The 11,063-nt window shown below is 41.9% G+C and overlaps 1 protein-coding gene across 1 annotated transcript in view; it reads right to left on the bottom strand.

Annotated features, from left to right (window-relative positions):
• The window catches only part of ARHGEF26 (Rho guanine nucleotide exchange factor (GEF) 26), a 36,907-nt gene extending 26,047 nt beyond the window's left edge, over window positions 1-10,860 (bottom strand). The window contains exons 1-5 of the mRNA XM_008943751.1: window positions 10,417-10,860; window positions 8,946-8,985; window positions 6,935-7,080; window positions 5,974-6,030; window positions 1,907-2,067 (exon numbers count right to left, since the gene is read on the bottom strand). Of these exons, the coding sequence (XP_008941999.1) occupies window positions 1,907-2,067; window positions 5,974-6,030; window positions 6,935-7,080; window positions 8,946-8,985; window positions 10,417-10,860 (848 nt within the window). The remainder of the gene's footprint in view (window positions 1-1,906; window positions 2,068-5,973; window positions 6,031-6,934; window positions 7,081-8,945; window positions 8,986-10,416) is intronic.
• Window positions 10,861-11,063: the final 203 nt, after the last annotated feature.

The raw sequence follows: 11,063 nt of genomic DNA, 5'->3' as shown, positions 1-11,063 counted from the left end.
CTGAACCAAGGCTAATGCCGTTCTACTCCACAGGGGAGGGGAGATGCATCTGAGGTTGTTCAGTTCTAGGGTTAAGATCAACCTCTACCTCCACTAGGCCACGGGCATCCTCTAGCCACTGTGCTTGACTTAAAACTGGAAAAAAGGTGTAAGAAAAGCAGCGCAGACATTTTTATTTTTCAGTTATGCAGACCACAGGAATTCACCTGCTGATACTGTTACTAACCAGGCTAGGAAAATTAACAAATTGTAACATAGCAAACCCTCATTAAACGACTTTTTGAACTCGTTAGAAGTGTTCCTACCCCTGAAGCACACAGTGAGTGCACATACATATGCATGTCTTGCATTGAGAAACGCTAGCAGCCATCAATAGCAACCATAAACGAGACTTTCCAGCATTTGTATCCTGCAAGATCTGCCAACATCTCCTTTTCATTAGGTGCTATTTCTATGCTTTCATTTTTCTTGCTATTGGCTTTGTCCTGAAGAAACTTATTGGGGGAGCGGGGGGAAGAGGACAGCAGATCACCTTTTTAACTGAAGGAAGTCTCTGGTGCCAGGTGCTGTGTGCAGCACTGTTCCCAAGCAGTAAATGCCTGTGCTGTTTACATTAACACCACCACACACAGAGTGCACTGCACGTCCCCTACTCACAGAAAGCAAACACTGATTCCACTGATTAAGGACAACACTGGCAGGAGCCAATTCTTAAGGGCACGTATGAAACTCTTGCTCAATTTCTCACAGTTTAATAAGGGTAGAGTAAGCTTCATCCGATAGACTGCAAAGACTAGGTATGAATGCTCAGTGTACCAACACTTAGCTCAGGAAGTGTTTAGATTGGAAGGATGCCTGCTTCTACTGAAACACCATGCTCTTTCCTTCCCTCTCCATTTTCAGAGAAACAATAACAGCCTATCCCCTTAAATGGGAGCTCACACATCATGGCAAGATGACTCTGTCAAACTCACGTGCATGTCCACTATTTGTATTTTCCATCTCTGAACAAGCATGACAGTTTTGGAAGAAATGGTTGCCACTCTAAACTGTTACTTCAGATTCCAGTAAGAAACTTGCTTTTTTGTTCAAACAGGAATTAAAAGAATAACCATCCATCTCCAGTTCAGCTACCTGTAAGCTCTCCTTACACAATGAGGACAGCTAGAAAAGCAAACAACTGTCCAACTTCATAAATAGATAATACTTGGGCAAGACAAGTTTGGTTTTTCCAAATAAGTGCAAGGTTTTTCCGAATAAGAGCAGGATGCCTCAGAGAACAAGAGTGTACATAAGGTGTGGCCTGAGACTGAAAATACTCTCATGTATCATAGAGAGCAATAACCAAAGCCCTACCATTGAAGGAGCTGCCTCTGAGGTATACAATGAAGGTGTAAATGAAATAAACAGGGCCTTACTCATATCATAAAACCACAATCTCTGGTTAGCAAAATAAAACCTTGGTTCTCTGTATTAATTAAATTATTCTTTAGTACTGCAGAGCACATATTTTGGTGCTCTTGAAGAACACAGAACCAAACTCTACTTTATAAGGTGTAAAATTTACTTACACCTTATAAAAAACTAAGACTCTGGATGTTGACAAGTGCAACATTTGGCATCTCATTCTGAAAACTGTCAGGTCGAAATTTTTGCTGAATTTGCTGCCTTGCAGCTGTTCCTTCATTTCGTTGTGACATTAAAGATGCTACTTTGTATAGTATGTTTCATTACTTGCTTGAAAGATTTTGACCACCAGTAACCATCCCTCAGGTGGAATTTAAAAAATGTATTGTAAATAATTTCAATTTATGATTTCCACATTTTAAATATAAATCTATAAATTTAAAAATGGGTGGTCGTGGTGTAGTTTTTTTCAAAAGTAGAAGTGCATTGCTACACTTACTTTTTGCTTGCTTCATAAACATCCGTGATGTTAGAGAAGAGGTGGTGGCTCTCCGTTTTGGTCATTGTGAGACTCAATTCCCTGGAATTTTTAAACATCCGGATCAGAATCTCCAAGCTCAGCAAATAAGAATGCTCAGATGATATCACTTCAAATATTGCCTGAAAAGTGGAGTGGGGAAAGAAAAGACTTACTATTGACTAGGCTTTTTTTTTTTTTTTTTTTAAAAGAAAACAGGGAGGAGGAGTACAAAAAAAAGTTACTGGTTGTAAGTGAGAAATTTTAATTAAATATTCACTTTTCATGATAGTCACAACATTAATTTAGAAACATGATTTAAGACCAAAAAAAGTCTATATTCAGACCTTCCAATGCAACTACAAACAGTGAGAAGACTAAAAACTTCACAGCAACTGTGATCACTCCCCACTCACACTCTTCAGAGGTGGGGTTTTGTTTTTTTGTTGTTGAGTTTTTTTTTAATTTAAGAAAACAAAAAGCCTGAACATTTCTGTGGTCCAGCTGGAAGCTTCTTATCAGCAGTACTACTGTTGATCAGCCATATTTGCTTTTGCTTTTTTTAAACAGAAGCTGCTACGTCACTGAAAGTGTTCTGGGTAACAGAACTCTGCATACCTAAGCATCTTCAGAAAGGCAAAACTCAAAAAATTCAGGTTTTAGTCCTATCTCAGCAGTGACTCCTGGGTTACTTATACCACGGGAGCAGGAACAGAGGGGCTGAGCTGTCTGTGGCAGGGTCAGAACTTGGAGGCAGCGTGGACAGGAGGGGTGGCAGGCATTGTCCCCACCAGCAAGGTTAGTGACAGACACACAGACCTCCGGCATGTTCCCTGCCTTCCACAAACAGCTTCTGTCTTATCACCCTCTTTTGCTGGAAGACCAGCCACAGTAACGTCCACCACCTGGCTGACATACAAAGCAAACTTAACAGGCTCTTGGACTTTGAAATCCACATACTTGTTCCATTGGGAATTTTGATCTCTCTTGTAAAAACCTATTCAGCTTTTAGACATCTTTTACTTCTCTGGGCTTTATTTGCTGTTAATCTAATGGAGTTTTTGTTTGTGTATACATATATATATATATATATATGTGGAAAAAAAAAAAAAGTTGTTTTCATGAACCCTTTTGTCAGGAGCTCCACCAAGTCCCATATGTCACCAGCGCTACCTTCCAGGCACTGCTGACACAGAGCAATACTGTCAGCATAGGTTATACAACTTTGCAGAGATCCTAATCATGAAATAACAAGTTTGGGATTTCTAAGAATGAAACAAAACAATCAGCTTTAGCTGAAGCCTTAAAGGTTTATGCAGTGCAAACATGACTGCACTCAGCAGAAAACCTACAGGGCCATTATACATACAAGGAAAGGAAGTTTAATGCACATACCAGTAGTCTCTCTACCTTACCACCTACCTAAAAAGCTGAGGGTACCTGGAGATCCACTAGCAGCTCAGAACAGCTACAACATACTGGACGTTATGCACTAGAGTGACTGTGCAAGAAGATTAGCAAAGGTGATGCTTAAAATAATGTTTAATTGCCTGCCAACACTGTCAGCCTCAGGAACACTGAAAGCACAGACATGTCGGCTGAACCACGGCAGCAAATCCACCCGCCGCTTGGCTAACAAGGTGCAGAAGGGTGCCCAGAAAGGGCCCTCTGGCCTTTGCCCAGCAGTTACACCTCCAGCCTGCAGCCTTGCTGTACTTCCCCCAACTGCGCCCACACAGAAAGGACTTACCTAACGACTGCTGTAGAGTTCCAAGGCTAGTCGGTCTCCACCATAACACTTTTCAACATGGAAAATACACAAGCTCTCTCACTATTACTGTGTTGGAGGGGGCCCGTTTAGGCTTTTACTGAGGACCCTCATCAACATCTTCCAGTTTGCTAACAGAAAGTCCTTAGCACAGTCAGCAATAAATGGGACAAAAAAAGATACTTTGCTTCTCTGGATCATCTCTGCTATGAGGACAGGCTGAAGGCACTGGGATTGTTCAGCCTGGAGAAGAGAAGGCTCCAGGGGACCTTACAACTGCCCTCGCGAAGGGAAGCTACAGGAAGGATGGAGAGGCACGTTTCACAAGAGTGTCCAGCGACAGGACAAGGGGAAATAGTTTTAAACTGAAACAGAGTAGGTTTAGACTCGATGTTAGGAAGTTCTTCAGTACAATGGTGTCAAGACTCTGGAGTAGATTGCCCAGAGGCTGTAGATGCCCCCGCCCTAGAGGCATTTAAGGCCAGGTTGGGTGAGGCCTTGAGCAGCCTAGTCGAGAGGTGTCCCTGCCCATGCCAGGGATGTTGGATTAGAGGATCTCTGGTGTCCCTTCCAACCTAAGCTATTCCATGATTCTAATGTGTAACGAAGGGAGAGAACATCAGGTTACCAAGGCCCAAACTGCATTCTGTGCACACATACACAGTGAAGAGTTTCCAGCTTTCAAGAAAAGATCTACTGAAAAGTACTTTAGCTCAAATCAGTCTGTCTATATGACCCATTTTTTTTAGACAAAGATGCACAGAGATCCCTTGCATTAGGGAGTTCTGAAAGATGGCATGCACACAGATGCATGACACTGACATTTAATAAAGTCAGAAAGCAAACTAATGGATTTTTCAGCAGTGGCAGTATATTATGATGGTAAAAATAATCTAACAGACTGTAAAAAGCAATTTAAAGAATGAAGAATAATTGATAAAAGGCAATTTTAAAGAATTACAGCAAAAGCACAACTTGATAGTATAACTACATCTTAAGGATATTTATTTAGGCTCCTTCTAAAAGAACGGGCCTCTAATATTTAAATTAAAAAACTCCCCAGGCTTGAAAATATTTTTGGTAACATTAGAAGACTTTACATTTAAAAGTCATCTAAAGATCTTATTCTCTTCGAAGGGGCGTAAATATGACTCCAGGGAACATAAACTAAAGGCTCCTAAAGGATATGGCTGAAATAAATGCCTTGTGTCTCAAAGCTTCCCAGCAGAAGACAGAAAAGCAGAACACGTGGCCTGAACTGCTGCACAGCCTCTTCCCCAAAAACACAAAATAAGATAGCCAAAGAAAAATAGTGTTATAAAAAAAACCAACAAACTGTTTCTTAAATCTCATGTATGCATTACAAAATCTTTCTGTATTTCATGTATGAACACAACAGCTCTAGGTCATGCAGCTAAATTAATATTTGAGGCTTGCTATAAGCATCTGTGGCCTTCACTTGGCCTGGTCAGGTCTCACTTGGCCACATTCACTGAGGTATGTCCAAAACCAAAATGAAGATTATTACCAGGGCAGGTAATGCTGCAGTGTTTCTATAAAAAACCCACTGGTTTGTCTTCCTACTGAAGGACATACCTCCAGAACTGCAGGTATAGAGCTGGCTAGGTCAGGCTATTCGTTTCAACACCTCTCATTCATTTTGATATAGCCCCTGTAAGTAAGGAAGGAGGGTAGAGCAGGTAATGTGGACAAAAGGAGCAAAGAGGCAGAGGAAAGCGGGTAAGAAGACAAAAGGAGCAAAGGGGGAAGAGACAGAGTGAAAAGATAACTATATCAGTAACTGCTGCCATTGTCTGCACTGTGACAGCACAGATGTACCCACTGCATTTCAGCGTGAAAGGACAGGGTTAGTTACACCACAGTGCTCACAGGTCCAGAATTGTTCATAGGCTTACTTACAAAAAAGGGGCACTATAAAAAGCTGTTCTTTGTTCCTCACAGCTTTTAAAAATGCATGTGCCACTCCTACCCTCTGAACCCAAGGTTCACTTCCCACCTCCCTGAGCTCAGCAGGGAACAGCAAGTGAACCAGGCTGCCTCTGCTGGAGCACTCCTAGGAAGCGAGACCCGCGGCAGGGACACCATTGCGGCAACAGGCAGCCTTTGTTTGTTTATCCTCCCTGGGGAGAGAAGAGACTTCACTCTAGGACAGGAAGCAGTGTGATGAACTTGCCTCCTTATCAACAAACAGAGTATTAAATTAGGCATGCAGTGCATCCCTAAACCATCAACAAAAAAGAATTGTTACTTTAATGAGTACCTCCTGTCTTTTTCTTTCTTCCTGGCTGATGGCTTCTGATAACCCATTCTTCTTTACCTAACAAATAAATTAAAAATTTGTAACTTTTTATAGAAAAATGTGTTTTAAAAATAAAAAAATACAAGACTAACAAAACACTGCACTAAGAATTCAGCTAAACAATCTGTCCACTTCAGAAAGACAGCTATGAACCAACAGAAATTAAAAAAAAAAAAACCAAGCCAATAACATCTTTCAATAAACCAAATGACAGAACTAAATAATTTCATTGAAAAATCATCCCAAGATACAAACACACAACTACTGCAGTGAAAGCCTGCACACGGAGTCCAAATCACTCTGCACAACTCCCCTGGATCTGACACACACTTTCTCCTTTTACATTAGATTTAATAACTAAACTGACACACATACATTGTAAAGTTCATTTTCCAAGTTGGTCTGAAAAATCTTAAGTGTTTTCATTTGCTGAAGACAACTGAAGGTGTAGGCAATCTACCTAGACACATAGTTTATTGGCCAAAAAGCTATTCTGGAGGACCTTTACCCTAAGCAGGTATGGCAAAACCCTGAGCAAATACCCCTGCATTTCTCTCCTCAGCCCTACAATGCTGTCTCTCCCCACTCAGCACTCTACAGGCAAATCAATCACGACCAGCTTGCCCCAGCTCTCCACATACAACCATCATGAACTCCAGTCACATTTTCCACATTGTTGGAATTACCTTACATAAAACCTAAACAAAAGCTAAACTGAGACCTCCAGGTTTGGATTAGCAACATCTCAATAGTTGCAAACTATTGATAGATAGTTGATTAAAAAATTTGGAGACACCTTTTATTTTGGAAGGGAAAAGGAGATTAGAAACTTTAGCCAAAACCTCCAGTAGCAAGTAAAAAGACTTGCTTCCACACATGCCTAGATCATCCATGTCTGGCGACAGAACGATCAGATACTCACAACAGACAGCTGACTCCATGTTGATCTCAGAGGCTTAAACTGAAAAACAATCTTTTCATCCAACTTCTGTTCTCGGGGCTCAGACTCTTCATCAGAATCTATGTCCAAAGCTTTTTCTTTATAGTTCTGATATAACACAGCATTTTCTAGAAAACAACAACAGTATGTTATTAATGACTAGAAGGTTACCTTAGCTGCTTTCACAGAAATTGTAACATTTGAACAATGGAAGAACCCAAAACATCAATGTGCTGTTCACAAACTCCAAGAGACAAAGATAGCATCTTACTGAGGATGGACAATGGTGCAGTACAGTAACAATGGATCACTGTACTGCTACCGAAAAGATCCACACTGACTGAATTAACGAACAGATGTGTCCTTCCTTTGTCAAGAAAAACAGAAAACAATTTTTCTTCCTTCGTCTGCTGTACAATGTTTCATAATTAGCCAGCAATTTGAAAACGGAACCAGTGTGTGAGCAGTCACTAATCTGGAGGTCTAGCTATTTTAATCTGCAAGACCATTCTAAGTCCTCTACCCCTTCCAACTTTTAGTCTGTCAGCTTTAAATTCAAGTCTTCACACTTCAATAAAAAAAAAAAAAAAAAAAGAAATAATCCACATTTCAGAAAACTGAGGTCAGAACTATACTAAATAGAAATTTCAAAGCTTGCTTGAAGAAGCATGAGGCCTACAAACCTTAAGACAAACTACGCTCCTCAGACTTTGGCACTAATTCAGTAACACCAACAGCAAAGGAACACCAGTGCACAGCATTGTCTCTCCATTTCCCAACCTCCCTCACCACACACCCTTTTCAAAAGCAGATAGAAAAGGACAGAGAAATTCAAGAGCAGAATAACCTACAGACAGGTTAAGGATGGGCCAGGCTTTGGACAATATCCAATCTTGCCCTGCCAGAGGAAGTGGAAAGAAGCGAGGTCTGGCTGCTCCACACAGAGCTGCAGCTCCTGAGGTCTTACGCCGGGATGGGTGGATCTGTCCCACATGCTTGGCCCATACAGCCCTGGCTGAGGGCTACACAAGCTCTGGCCTTTTGTACTTGTTCTTTGGAATGTCTATATAGTTTATACACCCATAAACTGAATTCTGAGAGGCATTACAGAGAAAGTTATTAGCTGGGAACTGGCCAAGACAGAAGGGAGCCATTGGAAGAGAACCTAGAACACATCTTCAGGAGACAGTGTGAGAAAAGATGAAAGTAAGAGTAGAGATAGAGTGGGATGTAAACAGAACAAAGTGGAAAGTTCTGAAGATGGAAACAAGGAAAGGAAGGCAGCAAAGCAGCTGAGATGACCTTAAGCAGAGAAAAGCCAAGAAAGTAGTAGTTTTTATAATGAACCCTCCATGGACTCATAGCCAGGAAAGAACTATCTTCTTGTTGAAATATTGGGAAAAGCAGCAAACCTGGCAAAGCCCAGAATTAGTGAGTAACATAAAGCAAAGACATGGACAGTGTTTTTCTGACACTTAACCTTGAAGCCCAGGTAGCATGAAAAGAAAAGGATTACAAAGCCAAAGAATTCCCCGCAGCACCCTTTCCTTACAAGGAGAAGGGAAACAGCTGCATGAGGCAGCTGCTGCAGTTACAACCCTAAAGTCACAAGGTGATCCACAAATGCTCTGTCTTGCCCCCACAAGGAGTCGCGGGGAACAAGTCCCACCTAGAGGAACAAGCCTCACCTGTGGAATGGTACAGAACTGTTTGAGCTGAACCAGACAGTTTGCCTTTTTTGGAGGGAGAGAATTCTAAGTGGAAAAAAAGCTCTTCAAACAACCCTCCCATTTCTAGCATCCCATTCTATATACTGTAAAATATTCCCTGAAGTACGTCTAGTGCCAAAATAACAGTTCCATATTCCAGTCAGTTACTGAAAAACAAGGTATTTAGTCTTTGACTATGTACAAAAGAAGTATGCAAAATGATCCCGAAGTTCATTTTTCTTATGATTGAGCACATTATCAAGTCCATACAGAAAAGGGCTTACCTTCCCCATCAAACGTGCCTTGTCCTTTCAGCATTTTCTTCTGATAATTTTAACAGAAAAGAAACACATATATATTAAAAGAATCAAAAATAACCCACAGTAACAAAAACTTCTGGTTTATTTGGTATTTAGGCACCAAATTAACAGGCCCTGATCTATAAAATTCTGATGCTGGGCAGGTATTTACAAAAACAATTGTTTCATCATAGAAAGTGAAAAGCTACTGCAGTTTTCCTTCTCTTGTGCACTGTTTATATGCTTTTGTTCCAAATGCTTCATTGTTCCTGTATTTCAAAAGCACAGCACACCAGCTTTGCAGAAATTCAGCGAACCTGCAACTCACTCCACTGTCATTCGGCTTTCCCCATACACAACTGAGTGGCTGCCTATTTCCACACACTTTACAAGAACAACCACAATTTGTAAACTAACATTTTGTGACCAAAACAAACCTCTGAAACAAAACAGCTGTATTGGTGCAACAAGTCCTGTGGTCTAATAAGTACATTTAAAAAAATACTACCAGCCAAAAGTTTTATGTGTAAAGACAGGACCATGTCACCTCCTCTTGTTTTAAATATAACTTCTCTACTAGCAAAATAAACGACCTCCCTGCTCAGAAGCAGTTCACAACTTGATGGATTTCATTTCAACACTTGTAGCTTCCATAAGCATAATCCTTAATTTGGCTGAACACTGTCATAAAACTGGTAATTATTTTAATACCTATAGCACTAGCCCTTAGGCTCGGGCACTGTATTACACAGTTCAAAACACTGCCAAAATCTGCCAATGTAATTTTTTTAAAGTAATAAATAATATTTAAAAAAGAAGACTATGATACGGTACGTTCAAGTAAAAGATTATTTCCGGGGAGTCTTCATGATCTGATTTTAACACATTAACATGCAATATAACTTCTAAGGGATTACAATCAAGAATAAAAACCATGCATTCTGCTTTTACTGGCAGGCATTAAGCTACAAAAAGATATCTGAAGTCATGTCTAGCAGTTCAAAAATAACATTCTGATTTTAAAAGTACTTTAAAAATAATGTCTCAGAGGTAAGGGAGGAAAACAATTTTTCTGTCTACTCTAGCAGGCAGACTTCGTTAAGTTAATGTCCCTTTTTTTTTTTTCACCCTCTTGTTTACTACTTTCTGGAAAGCAAGTTTTAAAACACCCATTCGGTTGTGAAAGCAAGCCTGGATGTGCCAGGGAATCCAGCTGGAAACACAAGCGTGAGGCTGCCATCTACACAGGCTTCAATCCTGTCCTCAAAGCCACTGTACTTAGAGAACAACACTTTTAAGTTATCTGTGAGATTCACTAACAACTAGTAGAAGTTTTGTGGTAGCAAAAAGCAAAGTGAAACAAACCCCAGCATTTACGGAGAACACGGAGGTTACAAATCACGCCCCTGTGTAGCCTACACCATTCAGATCAGTGTCACCGATCAGCACGGCTTACCTTTATCCTCCCCAGGCTCGAAAATTTCTCTTTATCTTCAACTACCGCTTTAAGTACCGGCTGGGACATTCTGTTTTTCTTCTTAAAGTTGGAGAGGCTGTCGAAGTCCACGCCGCTCACCACGGCTCTGCGGTAAGATGTCGACCTCAGGCCTCGCCTCAGGGCCCCTGGGCTGTCCAGGTCGCCCTCGGCCTCCTCCTCAGCGTCGGCCACCAAAGGCACTCCGAGGCTCTCCACCATGCTGCGCGCCTTCAGCACCCTCTTACTGGCCTCCACGGTCTGGCTGCTGGCTTTGCTCGCCACCTTTATCTCGGAAGCCAAACTCCTGGGGATGATCTGCTGCGTGCCCACTTTGAGAGCGGCGGGACTGTGAGTGCTCAGGACCACGGGCTGCGGCTGCTCCAGGGGCTGCTCCCGAGGGGCTTCGCCTCGCTGCGGGGACATCGCCGGGTCCCCAGCGACACCTCCTCCGGGACCCTCCGCACGTCTCCAGGCGGCGCGGGCTGAGAGCTGGCTGCGAATACCATCCTCACTTGCGGCAGTGCAAGCGCCGAGGGGCTGCAAGTCCCCGGGGGATGACCCGGCCGGCTCCCTGCTGCGGTAACGGTGCCGTTGGCAGTCAAACCGACAGAACCGTCCGAAGACTG

This window comes from Merops nubicus, unplaced genomic scaffold (assembly GCF_000691845.1).
Source record: "Merops nubicus isolate BGI_N331 unplaced genomic scaffold, ASM69184v1 scaffold10150, whole genome shotgun sequence".
Classification (NCBI taxonomy): Eukaryota; Metazoa; Chordata; class Aves; order Coraciiformes; family Meropidae; genus Merops; species Merops nubicus.
The sequence above is the reverse complement of the archived record's forward strand: the minus strand, read 5'-3'. Positions and strand labels throughout refer to the sequence as shown.